Source organism: Pseudonaja textilis, chromosome 17 (assembly GCF_049901715.1).
Source record: "Pseudonaja textilis isolate UNSWEBS1 chromosome 17, rPseTex1.2, whole genome shotgun sequence".
Classification (NCBI taxonomy): Eukaryota; Metazoa; Chordata; class Lepidosauria; order Squamata; family Elapidae; genus Pseudonaja; species Pseudonaja textilis.
The window spans coordinates 3875402-3896891 of NC_142006.1; the positions used below are offsets into that span (position 1 = coordinate 3875402).

A 21490-nucleotide genomic window follows, 5' to 3' on the forward strand; every position below is an offset into this window, starting at 1 on the left:
CAATCAAGAGGCTTGTGAGTTCGATCCTAGGTAGAGGCCAATATTTGGAATAGACTCTCTTGCCTCAAGCAGGGGGTTGGGCTTGATTACCTCCAAGGACCCTCCCAACTGTTGTTATTGTATGATTCTATACTTGATGGGCTTGGCCTGCCATTCCCCCCCCAAGTTCTGGAGAGCTGTCCTCATCCAACCTAACTTTAAATTTGCATCTCCGTCATCACCAATCCTTTTTTTTTTTTTTTTGGAAAAACGTTTATTTTTATAACATACAAAAGAACAAATGAAACCATTGTTCAGTTATACAATGCGTCGGTTTGGTATACATATCATGTGCACAGTATCTATGACCCTTTCCTCTTAACTTTACATTCATATTATATTCTAATCAACATTTCATATCATATTATCTCGTTATTATACTATTATTTAAATTTTAGTTTCATTTCCAGGCTATCTTTAAAAGCAAAACTCAATTCTTACTAAATTATATTCATAGTATAACTTGTTGAAAAATAATCAATTGTAATATACCATTGCTATTACAATATACTTCAATTTCTTACTCTTCTATCTAGCCATTGATAAAATAAACCCCAAATCTTATAATACTCGTTTTCTTCTTGCTCTCTAATTGCTAATGCACATCTACTCATTTCTGCATATTCCGTTATTTTATTAATCACCTCCTCCTCCTCTGTTGGAATGTTGTCATTTTTCCAATTTTGAACAAAAAAAATTCTAGCTGCAGTTAAAACATTAATAATCAAATATATTATTTCTTTCCTACAACCTTTCAGGTAAAATCCCCAATAAAAATATCTCTGGTTTTAAGTCCATGTGTTGTTTTTATATATTTTTTTTCCCAGCCATATGTCCAGTATCTTTCAGCTTCCGTGCATGTCCACCACATATCCAGGTATCTGATGACATTTCCAACATTTCACTGATGCCACCTGTAAAACATCTTATACAAATTCTCTTTATAAGCTGCTGACATTGTTAATTTGTAATTCCCAGTCCATAATTTCTGCCATTTATCCAAATCTACCCCATACCCAAAATTCTCCCCCCCCCCCGCATTTATCTTGTTATCATCACCAATCCTTAAAGCATCTTAATGAGACCATCCTTTTTTTTTTTTTTTTGGTCCTCCTCTCCTTCTTCCCCGTTTCTTGGGTACCAAACCCTCCAACAAAGATGGCGGCCGCCTCCCCGCCTTCACTCCCTCTCACCGCGCAGGCGCAGCCGGCCCAGGGCCCCCCCCGACCACCACGTCACCAACCGGCGCCCTCAACCGAGATGGCGCCGGGACGGGCTTCTCGGCGCGTTTCCCGCCCTCAAAATGGCGCCCCCGCGCGCTTTTTCCCCCTCCCTTGCTCCTTGGGTTGCTTTTGCCCTACTCCGGGCGGCGTCGGCGGCTTCGCCAAAGATGGCGGCCGGGGCGGTCCAAGCGCCTGCTGCGGTCGTTTAAAATTCCGAGGCAGCCGCCGCCGCCAAAGTCGGAGAGGCGCCGCCGCCGCTGCCGCCGCCCGTCAGCCGCCTCCCGGGGGCCGCGCCATGGACTCCATCCCGGGCGAAGACCCCACTTTGCCGCTGGAGGTCAACAGCGGGTGAGCGCCCGTTAAGGGCCGTTGGCGGGAGGGGGACGGGCGGGGAGGAGTTAACCCCCTCCCTGCCGGCGCGCGGCGGACAAAGCGAGGGGGCGGAGCCAACGCGCCCCCCTCTGGCTCCCCTCCCTCCCTCGGTGGAGCCTCCAGCGGCCGGCGCAGTCGATCTGAGTCCGGTTTTGGGGGTTTTTTGGGGTTTTTTGGGGGGGGGTAGGTGGGTGGGAAAAGGAGCCAGGGCTGCTTTTGGCGAGCCTGCAGGTGGGGAGGAGGGGAAGAGGGAAAGGTGGGGTAAGGGAGACCCTCTTGCAAGGGTGATCAGGCTTGTGGGGTGGGGGGCGCATTTCCAGCTGGATGGGATCGAGGGTGGGTGGGTGAATGGCGGGGATGGGTGGGCTTTAGGCCAGGTTCTTTCCTGAGGAGTGGGGGGTGTAGTACTACAACTCCCATCCTTTGAGGGTGCCTTAGTCTTGGCTGCCTTTGGTGACGGGATGGACGGCCCTGCCAGGAGGGTTGCTTAAGAGGGATGGGCGTGCGGGGAAGGGGGTGAAGGAGACTCTCCCAAGGGGGATCGGGGTTAGGGTGGGTGAGTGGGCTTTAGACCTGGCTCTTTCCTGATCTTGAGGGAGGGTGTACTACAACGCCCATCCTTGGCTACTTTTGCTGAGGGGATGGACAACCTTGCAGGAGGGTCGTTTGAAGGGGGGAAAAGAGGGCAGAGGGGATCCTTTCAAAGGGTGATCAGAATCGGAGCTGGGGGGGTTGTTTCCAGCTGGGCTGGATTGGGGGTGGACTTCAGACCGGCCTCTTTCCTGCTCCTGAGTGGGATGTAGTACTACAACTCCCATCCTCTGAGGGTCTTGGCTGCCTTTGCTGATGGGATGGACGGCCCTGCAGGGGGGGGTTGTTAGAGAAGGTGGGTGGGGGCTGATTGGATAGGGAGGGGGGGCTTAGCAAATTGGGCTGTGGGGGGGAGAGGAGGCTCTTTCCCGGTGGGGGATGCACTACAATTCCCATCCCCTTAGCCGTCTTTGCTGATTGGATGGACAACCTTGCAGGGGGCTTAAGGAAAGGGAGGGACATGACACGGATCGGACTTGGGGTGCATGTTTCCAGTTAGATCGGATGAGGTGGGGGTCAGCAGCAAACCGGTGTTTTCCTCATTCAGATGGGGGACACACTACAAGCCCCATCCTCCCCATCCTCTCGGCTCTGCCAGCCTGATGGTTGCAGATTCCCCTTTCCTGGCTCTTGCACCCTTCTCCCTTCAACTTGGCATCTTGGACTACAGTTCCCATTGCTCACCTTGAAGATACAGGAGTGGAAGGGAGCCAAAGTCGGAAAATTCATTTTTATTTATTTAAATGCACATATGAAAGAAGATGGAGAAATATTGTGTATTGCCACGGTGCCTCTATCCAGATATTCTGAAACCCACCGCTGATGGGACATGTAGTCCAAGGCTATAAAAACAGGTGGGTGGGGGGCACATTTTATCTAGCTTGGAGGCCTGCAGGCTCATTTTTTTTTAAAAAAAAAACATTCCTTCTTTCCAGCCTCAATTTTTCCCGGCTTCCAGATGTCTCTGGAGATGAGGTTCGCAACCAAGTGGGAGGCGGTGGAGGTAAAAGAAAATCCCCCCCAAAAAAACTCTCTTTAAAAATCCCTCAAATGCAACTTAAATCAAATTTTATAGACTGGCATAAACACATTGTTGCATTTCAAGCTATTTATCTAAGTAAGTAGAACAAAAAATAAATACTTGGAAGGGAAACGAAAGGGAAGTAATTAAGTCTGCACCGGAAACTTTGTTGCATTCGAGTTTCTTCTTCTAAGTGATTGTAAAAACCCATCTAAGAGGAGAAAATATAAACAAATTCTTGGAGAATTACACAATCCCTTCTGCAAAGCAAAGCAAAGCATAAAGAGTTAAATTCGACTTTTCTTGGCCCCAAAATTTATCTCCAACTGCGTTTGTTGAAAAGGGATGGCAATGTGTGTATCTGTTGTGTTTTTACACTGGAAAAATAAAAATGATAGTATAACTAACGTATTTTAAACCCAGATCTAGCTTTCGTGTGCTTTATTAACATTTTCCCCAAACCCAGGAAAAGAAAAACAAGTCTGCCATAGGAGATTTTCGTTCAGCTCCAAGTATTTGTTGCTTTGCCAAATTGCCCCAAAGTTTACTTTCTTTTTGTGTATTTCTCCATGGTGAAGACTATTTGGTGCCTCTGCTCTTAAAAAAAAAAAAAATGCAGGAAACTATTTAATCTTTCATAAAAAGCAATTATTTTCTAAAACTGAAATATGTAACGCACGTAAAAAATTATTTATTTGCGGGTTCTTGGAAAACAAGTGATGAAAAATGATTGAAGAGATCTTTTCTTTTTTTTTAAAAAAAATACAAGTTTATTTGGCATTTCCATTTGCGCTTCACTGTTATAAATTTAAAACTTTTCTAAATTAAAAAAAAAAAATACTGCTGCTGCTCCTTGGGCCCCTTTGTTGCTTTTTAAGAGTGGGGTGTAAATAGTTTCTCTTCCTTTTCTGCATGGCTAGTTTAGCCTGAGGTTTATTTATTTATGAATGATGGCAAATATAAGTCTTCCAGGATAATGTTGAGAAATTGAATATATATCTATATTTCTATCTATACATCTATATTTATCTGTCTGTCTGTCTGTCTATCTATCTATCTATCTATCTATCTATCTATCTATCTATCTATCTATCTATCTATCTATCTTGTATGTCTATGTGTCTGCAAATATTTGCTCTTTATTTGGATTATTGGCAGCGTTGCCTGAGGTGGCCGAAGAGACCGTTTCACCAAGCAGGGCGCGAACCATGAAGGATTTTGAAAATGTAAGTTTGGTGGCTGGGTTTTTTGACAGTTTTATTTTTTTTTAGATATATGTAGTCCTCAACTTACAACAGTTCATTGAGTGACCATTCGAAGTTTGCAACGTCCCTGAGAAAAGTGACTTAGGGCTGATTTTCACACTCAGCGACCGTTGCAATATCCCCAGGGTGGCGCGATCCAAATTCAAGACTCTTGGCAACTGATCCCCAAATGTTGGAAGTGCAATAAAGAAATTGGAACATATTATCGCTTATGGTGGAATTGTGAGAAAGCCCAAACATACTGGCCGAAAATTCAGAAATGGATAGAAGAATGTGTAAAATTAAAATAGAATTCAGACCTGAAATTTTTCTATTGGGAATTAATGTGGGAAAATTTAATAAAGATGTAATATACTTAATAATCCATGTCACCACAGCTGCAAGGTTACCTTATGCCCAAAGATGGAAAGGTAATGAAATGCCAGACGAGATGGAAATAATTAGGAAAAATTGGATGTGCACCGAAATTAACTCAATAATTAAAAAATAAGACCGAATCTGACTATTACTTTAGGAGAAGTTTTACGACAGGTTGAAATAAGGAAGGAACAAGAATATTAAAGGTGATTAAAGTTTTTATATATATATATATATGTAATTTTGTATTATTTTCTATATTTGTTAGTTAATGATGTAAGACAACCAGGTGTGTCAGTATATATGCACCACATTCATTGTTGTTTTTCAAAAAAAAAAATGAAAAGAAAAACACTTAGCAACAGATTCACATTTATGAATCGGTTGCAATGCCCAACTGCGATTTGGAAACAAGGTGGACAAGGAAAATAACTTGGAAAGTTTTACCGTTAAGAAGTGTTTACCTGGGGAGAAAAGCCAGAGGAATCTTTAGGCTTGCAACTTTTGTTAGGCTAGGCTGCATTGTAAATTGAGTAGTTGCGTGTCTTCCCTTTCATTATAGAAAGGTGCAAGCATCAATATTTTATTAGCAACACATGAGATTTCTCCAGGTAGTACTGCGGTGGCCTAGAGGTGGAGATCTCGCTTCACAGTCAGGATGCTGTGAGTTCGATTCTAGGTAGAGGCAGACATTTCTCTGGGCACAATGAGAATATATCCGCTGAGCAAAACTCCTCACTGGTGACAGGAAGGGCATTCTGATTCTAAAAAGTCGAAATCACACACAGACCGGCACTTTGCAAAGATCTGTTTGCACGTATGCATTGATGAAGCAGGCAGCCATTTTGGGGCTGAGGTAAATTAGAAGGGGGACGTGCTAGCACAGACAGAATGCCGCCACAAGGGAAGGAAAATTTTAGCTCTTTCACTGGGGAAGCAATTCGTTTGCGGGCTCTATCTGGAGAAGCAGGAATTGGCGGTGGCGCCGGTTTCCCAGCGTTTGGAGGGCGAAATTTGGTGATCCGAGCCAAGTTGAACGAAACGAAAAAGGGAATCATCATCATCTGGGCGTCTAGCATTTAGAGAAGAGAAAATCCAGATTATTATTTTTTTTTCCACCCCGGCCTCTTTGCAGGAGAATGGGCTACGTGCCTCCCCCAGTCAGCAAGGTAGTTCCTAATTAAGAAAGCTCCTTTCAAGAGCAGAAATAAAACTTAGCTGGCCACAAGGCTCTCGTATTTCCTGTCAAGAGTTGTGGGAGGCCCAGCAAAAAAACCCCAAACTATTCAAAAACAGAGCAGAAAGTTTGCAGGAAGTGGGAAATCTCTCTTTTCTGACCCCACCCCCCAAAAGAAACCGTTGGAAGGCAAAAAGCCCAGCCAGCGCTCCTAGGAGAATAAATTTATAAATCTATAAAAGTTGATCAACTTTTCTGCATCGACTCCAATTTTAACCTGGAACACCACCAAATCAGGTTGTCCATGATCTATGACCACAATTCTGTTGTTAAGTGAGATGTTGGTTAAGTCAATTCTGTCCCATTTTAATGGCCTTTCTTGCCTCAGTCAGTCTTAGAATAACTTTATTGTCACCTTGGGACATTGCGACCGTCATACATATGAACCAGTTGCCTAATCATCTTTGATCACGTGACCATGGGGTTATTTGGAACGGTTGTAACTGTGAAAAACAGTCCTTTTTCCAGGGCCACTGTGACTTCGGTCACTAAACAAACTGTTGTAAGTCGAGGGCTAGCTGTAACTGCGGCCTACGGAAGTTCGATTTGGGGAAACTGATGGTTGTGGTGTGGACTTTGGTCGTTTGGAAAACTGTTTGAGTCAACATCTTTTCTTTCGCCAGCAAATCACGGAGCTGCGGAAAGAGAATTTCAACTTGAAACTTCGCATCTATTTCCTGGAGGACAGGATTCAGCAGAAGTTTGATGGTCCCCATGATGATGTATACCGGATCGTAAGTGTTGGGTTCTGGGTTTTTTTGTGTGTGTGGTTCCTGGTTTCTGTTTGGGCACCGGCGCATATTAGGACATTACCGGCATGTAAGGACATCCCTATTTGGTTTGGTGGCAGCGCTGCCTCAGATAGAAAAACCCTATGGAGAGTGGCGAGGACAGCAGAGATTATAGGAAGCTCACTTCCCCTGATTCAGGATGCTGCTTATAAGTGCTTAGAGCTCAAAGCATTGTGAGAGACCCCACACACCCATGGTCTGTTTCTCTTGCTCCCGTCTGGGAGAACGCTTTGAAATATTTCTACCAGATTCTGGGACAGCTTTGTTCCTTGTGCCATCCGTCTGGTAAACTTGCAAGATTCATTTTTCCCGATGTGTACATGTATACATCTGAACTAGACTGTTATTGTTTCTCTGTGTCATATAATATGTGTGGGTATATACATAATTTTATATTTATCTTGTTAACGTTCATGTAGTGTATACTGGAGGTGGTGGCCCTTTGCGAGCAAGGAAATTTCATTTTAATATATGCTGATTCGTGTATAGAGGATAGGATAGGATAGGGAAAGAATAGAATAGAATAGAACAGAACAGAACAGAATAGAATAAGGAAAGAATAGAACAGAACAGAATAGAATAGAATAAGGAAAGAATGGAATGGAATGGAATAGAAATAGAAATAGAATAGAATAGAACAGAACTATTGGCCAAGGATAATTAGACACACAAGGAATTTGTCTTCGGTGCATGTGCTCTCAGTGTACTTTAAAAATACACTCATCAAGAATCATAAGATACAACACTTAGTGATAGTCATAGGATACTAAATGAACAATCAAATCATGCTAGGAAACTAAATAAAACAATATAAATCGTAAAGATACAAGCAATAATGTTATAGTCATAGGTAGAGAATGAGATAGGTAATAGGAAGGATGAGAAGAATAGTAGCAATGCAGTCTTAGTAAATAGTTTGACAGTTTTGTGGGAATTAATTGTTTGGTGTTCAGGGAAAAAAAGCTCCCCTTGTGTCTCGTTGTTCTGGTGTGCAGTGCTCTATAGTGTCGTTTTGAGGGTAGAAGTTGAAACAGTATATGTCCAGGATGTGAGGGGTCTGTAGATATTTTCACAGCCCTCTTGTTGACTCGTGCAGTATATACAGGTCCTCTGTGGAAGGCAGGTTGGCAGTGATTGTTTTGTTCTGCAGTCCTAATTATCCTCTGAAGTCTGTGTCTGTCCTGTTGGGTTGCAGAGCCAAATGTTCAAAGTGACAATAAAGTTATTCTAAGTCTTAAGTCTAGCAACACGATATACTCGCCTCCTTGCCAGTGTGGGATGTCCTGGGCCTCCTTGGAGTCTGTCCCTCACGAAGGCCCAAAATTTGCCCCCCCCACCCCGCTTTGGTTACAGAATAGGAAACAGCGCTGCAAAAATTCCTCGGGGAAAAAAAATAAAATCCCAAGTTTTTCTGCATTTCTCTCTCATTCCATTAGAACATCGAGCTCAAAGTCGAATTGGAGAGTGTGAAACGAGAACTTCAGCAACGAGAGCAGTTGCTCCGGAAAGCATCGTGAGTATTTTCCCCCCGGTCGGACGGGCCTCCTTGTTTAATTGTGGTGAGGTGCCCAGCTGGGCTTCCCCTCTGCAGGCCCGGCTGGGGAGGTGGGGGGAGGTCGAGAAGGGAGGTGCAGCCGCACAGCATCTCCATCCTTCGGTCTTCTGCTGCTGTTCTCCTCCTCTTCCTCCTCCTCCTCCTCCTCTTCGACGGTTCCATGTTTGGCCTTTTCAGGAAAGCCGTCGAGAGCTTGGCCCAGGGTGGCGATGCCGAAATCCAACGTCTGAAGGAAGATGCAGAGAAAAAAGTCCAGGAAGTAGAAGCAAGCTTGACTAGCAGGATCCAGCTTCTAGAGGAGGCAAGTCTTAGAAGTTTAACGGCGATGAGAATCCTTAAAGCTTAAGAATTAAGAATATAGAATAGAATAGAATAGAATAGAATAGAATAGAATAGAATAGAATAAGGTTGGAATGGAGTGGATAGTGGAGTGGAGTGGAGTGGAGTGGAATGGAATGGAATGGAATAGAATAGAATTAGAATACAGAGAATGGGCTGCAGACAATCAAGTTCAAAACGTGGTCAACAAAAACTGTAACTATAAGTCCAATCAAGGCAAAATGGGGTAATGAGTCTGGCAGGGCAGGAGAAGGAATTCCAGATGTGAAGGCACGGCCATAATTCAACCCGGTTGGGAGGATGTCAGGAACGCAGATAACCAAAGTCGACACAAGATAAACTCGCGTTTGTTCCCAGCAGATGCCACACTCAGCTTGCATCTCTTTTAAACTCTTAATCCCAGGTGTGGCTAATGAAGGGAATCAGGGCCCTTTCCTCCCCTGTAAGCCAGGCAACCCACATTGTTCTCTCCTTTGTTCCACCCTGCGTGCCCTAGAATGAAGAGGAGTGGGCCTGGGTCTTCCTCTGAACTCCCTCTCCCTTGTTTTACCTCTCACCTGCTCTGCCCAGCCAGACTTTGCCCTTCCCCCCTTTCCTCCACAGCCAATGGAGCCACTCTCCCGCTCCCTGTCAGCTGTTCGTCTTCCTCAGATTTAGACTTCGACAGGGGCATGACAGTCCCTTGGTTTCAGTGTCTCTCTTTTTTTCCCCCTTGAGTGCAGGACCTTCGAACCGCCCGGGAAGAAGTAGAGAAAGCGTTTGCTTTGACGGACCGCGAAAGAGTCCAGCGACTGGCTGTGGAGCAGCAGCTCTCCTTAATCATCACTGCGCAGGCCAAAGATATTGATATCACCGCCCTGCTGGGAGAAAAAGACAGGTTGAATACCTATCCTCTTTTACTGAACCCATAATCCCTCGCGGGGTGGAGTCTGGGCGACTGAATGGAGCTGAGTCTTTTACTGACCGGATGCTCTTCCTGTCACCAATGTGGAGTTTTATTCAGCTGATAAATTCTCATCGTGCCCATAGAAATATCTGCCTCTACCTAGGATCGAACTCACAGCCTCCGGACTGTGGGGCGAGAGCTCCACCTGTAGACCACTGCACCACTCACAGGCTGAATGTCTATGGAGCTTCTCAATCATTCAGGTCAAGGTTGTCCCAAAAGATGCTTTTTCAAGGGGCACCTGGACTTTCTGTTTTTTTCTTTGAAGAGGTTTCGCTTCTCATCCAAGAAGCTTCTTCGGTTCTGGCATCGTTAAATGTCTACGGAGATTCTCAGTCCTCCAGGTCATGGTAGTCCCAAAGGTGCTTTTTTAAGAGGCAACTGGACTTCCAGAAGGTCCAGTTGCCTCTTGAAAAAGCACCTTTGGTACATCCTGAGTAGGCGGTGAGACCCTAACTGCAGAGACTCTACCCCAGGGGTCTGCAACCTTAAACACTTCAAAAAGCCGTTTGGACCCGTTTCCCCACAGAAAAGACAAAACACCGGGAGCCAATAATTTAAACAACCGGTAGGACTGGGTGGGCGTGGCCTACTCAACGTCACTCCCTCCCACCCAGTCACCACCTGCTCTGGAATATAGAGCAAGTCTCCGCCCCGTTCCATCACCCTTACCTTCTCAGGCCAGGCGAGGAGGGAAGGGGAGGGGCCAGCCAGTGGTGGGATCAGCCGACAGGGAGCCCAAAGAGCCCACGTGGCTCCAGAGCCGCAGGTTGCAGACCCCTGCTCTGTCCTGGGAGCGAGGCAACCTTTAGAGTCTGCTTGCTTTCTCCTTCCCTGTGGTGTAAGAGCCTGGTTTTGTGCTCGTAGGTGCATAGAGCAACTGAGGCTCTCTCTGGAAAGGAAAAACGCTGCGATCCAGCTCTTGGAGGAAGGACAGAGAAGACCTTCAGAAGAGAGCCAAGATCCTAGTGCTGCGCTGGATGATGAAAAAGAGAAGGCCTTAGAGGTAAGGGACATGTGGGAGGTTGCTAAGGATGGTCAGTAAGCGGAAGGTTTGTCCCATCCATCCATCCATCCAATCAATAAAGGAGAATATTTATAGCTCAGGGTGGAACTGTGGGGTCCTTGGTGCTGTCTGAGCTTGGTAGTTTTCTTGCATATGTTTCGTCACCCAACTAGGTAACATCATCAATGCTAGAAGAGAATGGAGGTTACAAAGGAGGAGGAGGAGAACTGTGGGGTCTTCGGTGCTCTCTGAGCTTGGTAGTTTTCTTACATATGTTTCATGACCCAACTAGGTAATATCATCAATGCTAGAAGGAAATGGGATTTGCTTTTGTTATATGCACTTGGCTTGACCTGTTTGTGTCATTTCTCCTCCTCCTCCTCCTCCTCCTCCTCCTCCTCCTCCTCCTCCTCCTCCTCCTCCTCCTCCTCCTCCTCGTCCCCTCCCTCCCTCCCTCCCTGCCTGCCTGCCTGCAACCCCCTCCTTTGTAGCACTGATGCTCTTACCTAGTTGAGTCATTAAATGTTTGCAAGAAAACAAACCAAACTGAGAGCTATTTAACAGGGATCAAATCACTTGCACTGATGCTGTTGCCTAGCTGGGTCATGAAACATCGGCGAGAAAGCAACCAAGCTCAGAGAGCACCAAGGACCCCGTACTTATCTGTTCATTCATCCATTCCTTTGTTCAATATGTATGGCCTTCCATCTAACTGCAAGTGCTTCTGTGTGGTGAACAAATCATAAAACAAATGAAGTTACCACCACATTACAAAAATTAAAATAACACTCCATAGCCAAGTAGGGTTTTATAATCCGCAAGGAAGCATCTTAGAAAACATTTTGATTTGCTTCCCTCTCTCTCCATTGTTTAAACCCCAGGGAATGCTTTCATATCAGCCCCTCACTTTGGTGGAATCGATGAGGAGAGGCAATGTTGGTCTCTTCAATTTCTGTCCCAGGTTTCTAGTCCTCATGCCTTCTCAAGGCAATTCTCTTTTTCTCCCTTCCCATTCCCTCGGTTTTTCCATGCTGCTAAGCACAAGTAGCAAACAGCCATCTTATCTTCTTTCTTTCTTTCTTTTTTTTTTTTGGTTATCGCCGAAATTAAAATAAAATTGTTTCTCTTCTTGTAGATTCTCAGGACCGAATTCAGCAGTGAAAAAAAAGACTTGGAAAAAAGGATCGAGGTACGGCACTTGTATCTTTTGCGCTCAGAACTTTAACATCCCCTCGAGGAGAATTTGGGGGAGCTTTTTTTCCCCTCTTAAAATTCAATTTTCTGAAAATAATTTCCCCAAGCCAGAAGGACATTTATCTGCAACCCGTTCTTCTGTAGCCTGAATAATTATTCTCTATTAATTCTGGGGACGTGGTGGCTCAGTGGCTAAGACACTGAGCTTGTCGATCAGAAAGGCCGGCAGTTCAGTGGTTCGAATCCCTAGCGCCGTGTCACGGAGTGAGCTCCTGTTCCTTTTCCCGGCTTCTGCCAAACTAGCAGTTCAAAAGCATGCAAAAAATGCAAGTAGGAAAATAGGGACCCCTTTGGTGGGAAGGGAACAGCGTTCTGTGCGCCTTCGGCGTTTAGTCATGCTGGCCATGTGACCACGGAGACGTCTTCGGACAGTGCTGGCTCTTCAGCTTTTAAACGGAGATGAGCATTGCCCTTCTAGAGCCAGAAACGACTAGCGCGGACGTGTGAGGGGAACCTTTACCACCACAATACAACGTAGGTGTGTTAAAATCGAACTGAATCTGGATTTACATTTTAAAAAAAAAAACACTTTTAGGGTCTCCAGGAGAACCTTCGTGACCGGGAAACGGAGCTTTCTGCTGAAAAGAAAAACGCATTGAAACGTGACAAAACCATCCAGGGTTTAACCCTTGTTTTAAAAACCAAGGAAAATGAGGTAGGTGAGATTTTTGTCTGTCCTGCCAGGAACATCTGAAAAAAACGAACAAAATTTTGAGGCTGAAGAATATATCAAAATATAAATGCATCCTTGCCTGTATCAGATTCAAAGTCCTCTTTTCTATGAAGGGAAGCATCCTTTACTCTCTGTGGTCATTGCTGGTTTCCATCTCTCTCTCTCTCTCTCCCTCTCCCTCTCTCTCTCCCTCTCTCTCTCTCTCTGTGTGTTTGTGTGTGTGTGTGTGTGTACTGTATATGTATATATATTTGTTCTTTCATTTTGTTTCAGAATGGAGAACTCGCTTCTGAAATAGAAAGCCTGAAAGCATTGTTGGCCAAGTCTGGAGAGATCGGTTCCCAAGCTCAGACACAGAAATTCAAGGTTAGGCAAAGGAGATGGAGGAGATAGTAGTATTTGCAGCTCAGGGTGGAACTGTGGGCGGTCCTTGGTGCTCTCTGAGTGGGGTTGTTTTTGTTAGGAATATAAGTTACCTAACAGCTATTTGGGTTGGACAATATATAAACCAGGATAGACATTTTAATACTGTCTCTTTAAGAGAATCATAAAAGTGTAATTGAGTGTGGCTTCTCAAACGGCCATAAGATGGAGCCAGAAACCTGGGTTGTCTTAGTCTTAGTCTCAGAAGAGAGTGTGTCTCAGTCTGTTTCCTTCTGTTGGAGAGTTTTGCCGTTCTTCCTAATTGACTGATATTTTTTGGATTTGATGTAAGTCTGATACTGAACTGTTTTTGACACTGGACTTTGTTATTGGATTATCCCTGGACTGAAAACTGACTGATCTTACCTATGAATGACTTTGGACTGCTTGTTTGAACTTTGCCTAACGTTTCTGAAAGTAAAAACCAACATTATCTCAACAGTTTTCTTGCAGACGTTTCATGGCCCAACTAGGTAACAGCATCAGTCTAGAAGCGATTGTGGTTTGTGGAGTGGGGAAGGAGGAGGAAGGGGAAGAGGAAAAGGATGAGTATTGTGGGGTGGTCTCTTAGCTTGGTTGTTTTCCTACAGACTTTTCATGGCCCAACTAGGTAACATCATCAGTGTTAGAAGGGAGTAGGGTTTACAGACAAGGAGGAGGAGGAGGACTGTGGGATCCTTGGTGCTCTCTGAGCTGGGTTGTTTTCTTGCAGACGTGTCATGACCCGACTAAGTGACAAGGAGTGGAGTTTGTGGACTGGGAGGGAAGAGGAGGAGGAGGATGGGGAGAAAGGAAGAGGAGGAGTATTGTGGGGTCCTTGGTGACTCTTAGCCTTGGTTTGTTTTCTACAGACTTTTGATGACCCAACTAGGTAACATCATCAGTGTTAGAAGAGAGTGTGGTCTCTGGAGAAGAGGAGGAGGAAAATTATGGGATTCTTGGTGAATTTAGTTGTTTTTCAGCAGACCTTTCATAATCCAGCTAGAGAAGACACTCTGTTCTAGAAGGTGCTGTATATAAACAGAGAACAAAGCCCACTCCCTTCTAGGACAGATGTTATTACCTAGTTGGGTCATGAGACATTCGCAAGAAAACAACCAAGCTCAGAGACCAACAAGTCCTTCATGGAGTGGGACCGCCCTACGAGAGGCCCAAACCACTTCAAATGTAAGAGAAGGTCACCATCCCAAGGCACCACGTTTAGTCATGCGCGTATTAAAAACAACAACAACCCCACCACCCTTTTAAGACCTGTGGGAAAGGCTGTTGTAATAACCGTTTTGATTTGCTTCTCCTAGGAAAGTGACGAAGGTTCTCAGGAGCTACTGATGGAGAAGGAGAGCCTGCTGGCAGACCTGCGCTCGCAAAACCTGACCAAGGACACCGAGAACCGGAAGCTCCAGCGGAGGCTGAAGAGGACCGAACAAGAGCTGAGCGAGCTGCTTCTGGAGAAGGAGAAGCTGCGGAAAGACTTGGAAGAAGCTCGGTGGCAGAAAAACCAGAGCGACAAAACCATCCACGTGAGTGCGCCGCTTTTCTTGCCCCCCCCTTTTTTTTTTTGAATATAGAAGGAATAGACTAGACACCCAGACCTTGCTTATCAATGGAGACCGAGGGGAGCAAGTGGCCAGTTTTAAGTTTCTGGGTGTTATCATAAAAGAGGACCTGAGCCTGGGCGGTGGTGGGTTTCCAAATTTTTTTCCTACCGGTTCTATGCGCATGCTTCAGCGCGTGCGCGGGGCTCAAATACAGACCTCTGTCCATGCCGGTGACCTGCCTGAACTGGCTCTTAGCTCAGCTAAGGTGCAGCAATCGCGTGAAAACTTGGGTCTCTTGTCCGAACCCAAAGTAAAGATAATTAGAAATAAAAAATAAACCCAACACAAACCACACTGAAGTAATTAGCACGGCAGGCCAGGATGATAAATTGCAGACTTTCAAAGGATAACGCACCACCCACAGTTGGGAGGACGCCAAAACCCAGATAAGCCTCGACCAAAATAATGCACGCTTTGCTCCCAGCAAGGAGCCGTGTGCAAACACCCCACTTATATTCCTGTTCTCCCAGCTGAAACCAATGAAAGGGATCAGGGCCCTTTTCTCTCCCGTAAGCCATGTTGCTCCCTTCTCCGTTCTTCCCTGCGTGCCCTAGGATGAAGAGGGGGTTAGCCTGGGTCTTCCTCTGAATGCCCAGCCGGGCTGTGCCCTTCCCCAGTTTCCTCCACAGCCACTGGAGCCACACTCCCACTCCCTGTCAGCTGCTCAACCTCCCTCTCAGAATCAGACTCCAACGTCGGAGGCTTGTTTTTTTTACTACCGGTTCGGTCGAACCGGGCCGAACCAGTAGCATACAGGAATTGTAGATTTGCGGCTGTCATCTTGCTTCAAGCCAGCAGAGGGCTGTCTCTCTCCACAAATGGCCACAACGTTTTCGCCTTCTTTTTGTGTGATCTACTTTTATATGCCTGAATTACCAATGCGGTGTTGTTCCCCGCTGTTTCTCTGGTTTTTTTTGTTTTGTTCCTCTACCTCCCACCCCTTCTGCTCAGGTGAGCCTGCAAAAAACCTTTCCTGCAAATACGGGCGACTGGGATTTTGGGGCACCTGAAATGAATCTTTTACCAAGACAATGTCGTTCACTTCGTGACCGTTCGAAGTTCAAAGTTACAACGGCACTGACAAAAGGGACTCGTGGCCGGTTTTCACACTTATGGCTGTTGCGGCATCCCTGTGGTCATTGCTTGACAACTGACTCACATTTATGACGGCTGCAGGGTCCTTGAGTTTACGTGATCCTTCTTTTGCGACCTTCCGACAAGCGGTTGGGAAACCCAATTCCCTTCATAACCGTGTTACTCATTTCACGTCTGCGGTGACGTTCCGATGTGCAGCAACCCATCTGGGTTTGCAAATGGGGGAGTGGGGAGCCGCTCCTTCCATCGTTCCCCCTCCTCCAGTGTGTCAGGACTGAATTGGGGATGATGGGAATTGCAGTCTTGGTGCATATGCAAGGATGGAATATGCCCAACCAAGCAGTTTGGGATATCGGGAGTCCTTGATGCTCTTCGAGTATGGTTCTTTGCTTAGAGACAGCGCGTTACCTAATTAGGTAACATCATTGGTGGTAGAAGAGAGTGGGGTTTGGGAGGAAGAGGAGGAGGACAAAGAAGGAGGAGGAGGAGGAGGACGAGGGGAAGGAGAGGAAGAAGATGGAGGAGGAAGAGGAGGATAGAAAAAGGAAGAGGAGAGGAAGGAGACTAAGAGGAAGGAAGAGGACAGAAAAGAAAGGAAGAGGGGAAGGAGAGGAAGAGGAGAGGAAGGAGGAGGAAGAAGAGGAGGAGGATAGAAAAAGGAAGAAGAGGAAAGGAAGGAGACTAAGAGGAAGGAAGAGGACAGAAAAGAAAGGAAGAGGTGAAGGAGAGGAAGAGGAGAGGAAGGAGACTAAGAGGTAGGAGTAGGACAGAAAAGACAAAAGAGGAAGAGGGGGAAGGAGAGAAAGAGGGAGGAGGAGGAAAGGAGGAGGAGTGTGTGGTTCTTGGTGTTCTCTGAACTTTGTTATTTTCTTGCAGAAATTTCATTACCTAATTAGGCAACATTATTGGTGGTAGAAGAGAATGGGGTTTGGAGGAGGAAGACGAGGAAGAGGAGGAGGAGGAGGACAAAGAAGAAAAAGGAGGAAGAGGGGAAGGAGAGGAAGAGGGAGGAGGAAGAAGAGAAGGCGGAGGAGAGGAAGCAGATTAAGAGGAAGGAGGAGGAGGACAGAAAAGAAGAAAAAGGAAGAGGGGAAGGAGGGAAAGAGGAAGGGGGAGGAGGAAGAGGAGGAAAGGAGGAGGAATAGCGTGGGGTTATTGCTGCTCTCTAATCTTTTGTTATTTTCTTGCAGAAATTTCATTAAGAAACTAGAAAACCTCATTGGTGGTAGAAGGAGAACTGTGGAGTTGTTTGCTTGCAGACATTTCGTTATCTGATTAGGTAACGTCATCAGTGCTAGTGAGTGTGGGATTTCCTCCCTCTAGGTACAGTAGCTTGCCCTGTCAGTATGGGTGCATAGTAATTCCTTTACTACGGTATCATTTTCTGCTTGATTGTTTGTCTGGTGTTAATCCTTTCTTATCCGGGTGTCGCTTGCCGAAGAGGATACCTTCTGTTTGTTTCCTTCTTAGCCTCTTTATTGTCTCTTTGGAATGCTTTGTAAACGTGGTTGATCTCTGCGTGCCCCTTGATGGCTGATGGTGCCTGTGTGCCGAGCTCCCAAGATTTCCCCAGCGTTTTCGGGATTTCGCTTGGGCAAACAACCCAGCTCAGAGAGAGCACCGAGGACTCCACAGCTCAACCCTGAGCGATGTAAATTCTCTAATATTTTATTCTAATATTTCTAATATTATATTTCTAATATGATATTTTGGATATTTTGAGCTGGATAGGACAGCTGTGTAATTCACCCAGTAGGGATGAAAAGGTACCAGTGGCAGATGAGCTCCGTGGATTTATAGCCGGGTGCACATCTGTGTTTGTCTGTGGACAGAAATTTAATTATATCCAGGATATATGAATAAGGATGGAAGCCTGCCGATTGCCCGTCGATGCAAAAATACGACTGTTTTCTGAATACAGTCTTCGTTGCTCTGTCCGTTGAGGTCTGAATGGGGGACAGGCTGGTTTGACCAAGAATTATATATCCTGGCTTAAGTCCTTCGTGGGCTCGAACCCCGATCTTCTCCAAAATCCTGGGTCCAGATTCCAGATTCTGATCCTATTCTACCACTCTCTTTGCTGTGTTATTTATCTCCCTAACTTAACTGGAAGTGGACCAACTTTGGTTTCTAGACTGAAATAGAAATAAAGTCCTGATTATTACTGGTGTAAGTGATAAATTTCCCATTGTCGATGACGGTTCAGAAGTGCCCCAAGCTTGCTGGTTTAAAGTAGAACAGAATGAGCTCAAGCAGCACAACCTATATCATTTCAGACAAGTGATTGTCCAGTCTCTTCTTAAAAACCTCCAGGGATGAAGTGCCCACGACTTCTGCTGGCAAGCTGTTCCACCGGTTAATTGTTCCCACTGTCAGGGAGTTTCTCCTTAGTTCCAGGTTGCTTCTCTCCTTGATGAGTTTCCATCTATCAAGCCACCTATCTGAAATGGTATAGGGTCTCCTGCTTGGGGTGGGGGTTGGACTACAAGACCTCCAAAGTCCCTTCCAGCTCTATTCTGATGAACTCAAAGCTTCTCTCGTTTCAGCTAGAACTTGATTCCGGCCCTTGGAAACCTGACACCCAATGCATTTTCTTCCTCCCGATTTGGTTCCAATGTAAATAGATAGATGATAGATAGAGATAGATAGATAGATAGATAGATAGATAGATAGATAGATAGATAGATAGATAGGTAGATGATAGATAGATGATAGATAGATAGATGATAGCTAGAGATAGATAGATAGATAGATAGATAGATAGATAGATAGGTAGATGATAGGTAGATGATAGATAGATGATAGATAGATAGATGATAGCTAGAGATAGATAGATAGATAGATAGATAGATAGATAGATAGATAGATGATAGGTAGATGATAGATGATAGATAGATGATAGATAGATAGATATAGATGTTAGATAGATAGATGATAGCTAGAGATAGATAGATAGATAGATAGATAGATAGATAGATAGATAGATAGATAGATGTACTAATACTTCACCTGATTTTGATTCTATGCCTCTGTTTACACAACCTAGGATTGTGTTAGCTTTTTTGGCTGCAGCCGCACACAGCTGGATCATGTTCAAGGGATCGTCCACTAGGACTCACACAATTACTGTTTTTCAGCCAGGTCTCACCTAATTGTACTTATATCTTTGATTTTTCCTGCCTAAAAACCTTTCTCCACGTTGAAATTCATTTTGTTGGATAGGGCCCATTGTTCAAATCTGTCGATATGTTTTTGGATCCTACATAATTAAAAGCCTTCCATAACATCTTTCATTAAATCGAGTGGGATCCATTACAACTTGAGTTTTACGGCTTATCTTGACAGTCTCAATCGGGTTGTTTTCTAATGTAAAACACACACACACACACGGTTCCTGATGTTATTAAATACATTGCACCAGGGCCTTGGGTGTGTGCAATCTTTGCTCATCCGGCAGGCAAGCGGGAGCGAAAGCATGCCCCAGTGTTTTCTTAACGGCGGTCTCTTTTGAAGGCTATCGCGCAAAGCTTTTTGTGAGTGAGCCGCGCCGCCTTCCCATCTTACTTAACGGCAGGCGAGAGACAGCTGCTCCATCGGGTTTTCAGTCCATAAAACTCACACAGTGAACTGTTCCCCATTTTATTTTATTTTATTTTATTTTTGAGGGGGGGCTTCTTTACATCTAATTCGGAAGAGGGGAGGAATAAGAAGCTAAAAGTTACAGGCTGGGAAATTAAATGATCTCTAAAATAGAATAACGCTAAGGATGGCGGGCTCCATCCTCGGTTAGGTGCAGCGAGCGGCTTCTGTGAGCAAAGCGCTCTTGGGATATTAATGCCACCTGCGGTTTAATTGTGGGTAGCAGCAACACAAATTCCCTTCCCGGAGTAATATGGGATGTTTTTTTGTGTTCAATATCTTTGGCCACCTGAGCAGGCTGATGAGAGGTTTTGTTCGGCTTGATTTATTTACAGTTTCTATCAAAGCCTTCATTTACTCCAGGAGTTACAGGCAGAATATATAACCTCATTATTTTTCCCCTCCGTTGAAACTTTAAAGGGGCAAGTTAAGGCTAAGAATTGGGACTGGCCCAAACTAATTTATAAGCTTTCTTAGTTGAGAGTAGACTTGATTCAACAGATATATATATATATACAGGAAGTCTTCGACATTCAACTTTCTGCTTAGTGGCTGAACTTATCACAGCACCGAACAAAGTGATTTGTGGCCGTTTTTCTCAGTTATGACCTTTACAGCATCCCCATGTTGTGGCCCGCTAGTGGTGGCAGACTCGAACAGTGAGGAGGTTGGGGAGGTACATGGGCCAGTCCTGGGGTCTGGGGAAGGAGTTGGAGATTAGTGGGGAAGATGAACAGCTGGAGCCTGTTATCAGTGTGCGCATGCACAGAGCTGCCAGGAGAAGGGAACAGCTAAGGAACAAGGGTTGACTCAGGAGTAAAGCCACAGGTGGACAGTGAATGGCCCCTTCCATAGGGAATAAAGAGGAGCGAAAGGGGAGTCGGGTTTGCAGGAGACCATTAGTTAAATTCATTACGGTGAAAATCGGTTCCTGACTCCTTGCCAGCTATTGTCTGCTACAGAGTGGCATTTGGAAGATATCGGCCTGGCAGTTCTCCAAGTCTGTAGCTGTGAAATCTCCCGAAAGACTGTTTGCCGGGACTTTGCTGGAGAGGAATTCCCTTTAACCTAAATAAAAGGGCTTTTATTGGGACGAGGAGTCGGCTTCGTGATCTTGGGAAGGCTAGGTCAGGAACACCCCATGGTCATGTGATCAAAATGCAGATGCTTCATATTTATGACGGCTGCCGTGTCCCAACCGCCAAGGATTGCCTGCACAGCGCAGGCCCCACCTTCAACACTTGCCTAAAAGAACAGCGTTGAGTCAGTTTTTTAAATGAATGGGTTTTATTGCCGATGCATTCGGTTGCTACAGGATAACTTTATAAATTCTGTTTCTCTGCTGAGTTCTTTTTCCATCTCTTTTTCAGGGTGGTGTTAAAATCTTATCTGTTTTTTTTTTTTTTAAAGCTGGAATAACTTCTGAGCATCTGGCTGGGTGTTTATCTGAAAAAAAAAAAAAAAAACCTCCCCTGTTGTTGGCCTGTCTTAATGTGCAGAAATATATTCAGTCTGGGGAGAAATTCTGCGATTTGACCCAGAACTGCAATTCTCTAGGGCAACATCTCAGCGACACGTGGAATATGATTTTTTTAAATTTTATTTTTCCTACTGCGCTTGTTACATTTCAGGGCTCTTACCAGATTTCACACCTATTATGAAACCCCCAGACAGCCAAAAGCTAATACAGATTTCCAAATGAGATCAGGCGGCTTCAAAACAGAATATTTACAAACCAAACCGGGAAATGAAGGTTTGAACATGCAGAATGTATATTAAAAAAACAGTGTTAGCTGCCGTCCAGTTCCTGAATTCAAGACTTCCCCAGCCTACCCAAACGATAGTAATTTCTTTTGTGACTTGTTTCGTCTTAACCCGAAGATCTTTTAATTGCCTACGCTGGGAAATCGTTGGAGCAAATTGGTCCCATTCTCAAATTTAAAAAGAAAGGGAGCGTTACGTTTTAAATACAGGTAGTGTCAACTCAAAAAACATTTCTATGCCTGTTTTAGAGTTGACATGAATAGAAGGGTGGGACGGAGAGAAATTTGAAAGAGCAGCGCAGC

At 45.0% G+C, this 21490-nt stretch overlaps 1 protein-coding gene across 3 annotated transcripts in view; it reads left to right on the forward strand.

The window, feature by feature from the left end:
- The first annotated feature begins 1393 nt into the window (after positions 1–1393).
- The window catches only part of CDK5RAP2 (CDK5 regulatory subunit associated protein 2), a 73111-nt gene continuing 53014 nt past the window's right edge, over positions 1394–21490 (forward strand). For 2 of the 3 annotated variants that reach the window (XM_087914363.1, XM_087914364.1), the window contains exons 1-12: positions 1455–1610; positions 3161–3228; positions 4405–4472; positions 6729–6839; positions 8333–8409; positions 8629–8752; positions 9513–9667; positions 10604–10742; positions 11878–11931; positions 12532–12651; positions 12943–13035; positions 14391–14612. In XM_087914363.1, coding sequence (XP_087770489.1) covers positions 1558–1610; positions 3161–3228; positions 4405–4472; positions 6729–6839; positions 8333–8409; positions 8629–8752; positions 9513–9667; positions 10604–10742; positions 11878–11931; positions 12532–12651; positions 12943–13035; positions 14391–14612 — 1284 coding nt within the window. In that variant the 5' untranslated portion in view covers positions 1455–1557. Of the gene's footprint in view, positions 1611–3160; positions 3229–4404; positions 4473–6728; positions 6840–8332; positions 8410–8628; positions 8753–9512; positions 9668–10603; positions 10743–11877; positions 11932–12531; positions 12652–12942; positions 13036–14390; positions 14613–21490 lie in introns of all 3 variants that reach the window. The other variant, XM_087914365.1, reaches the window with a different exon arrangement.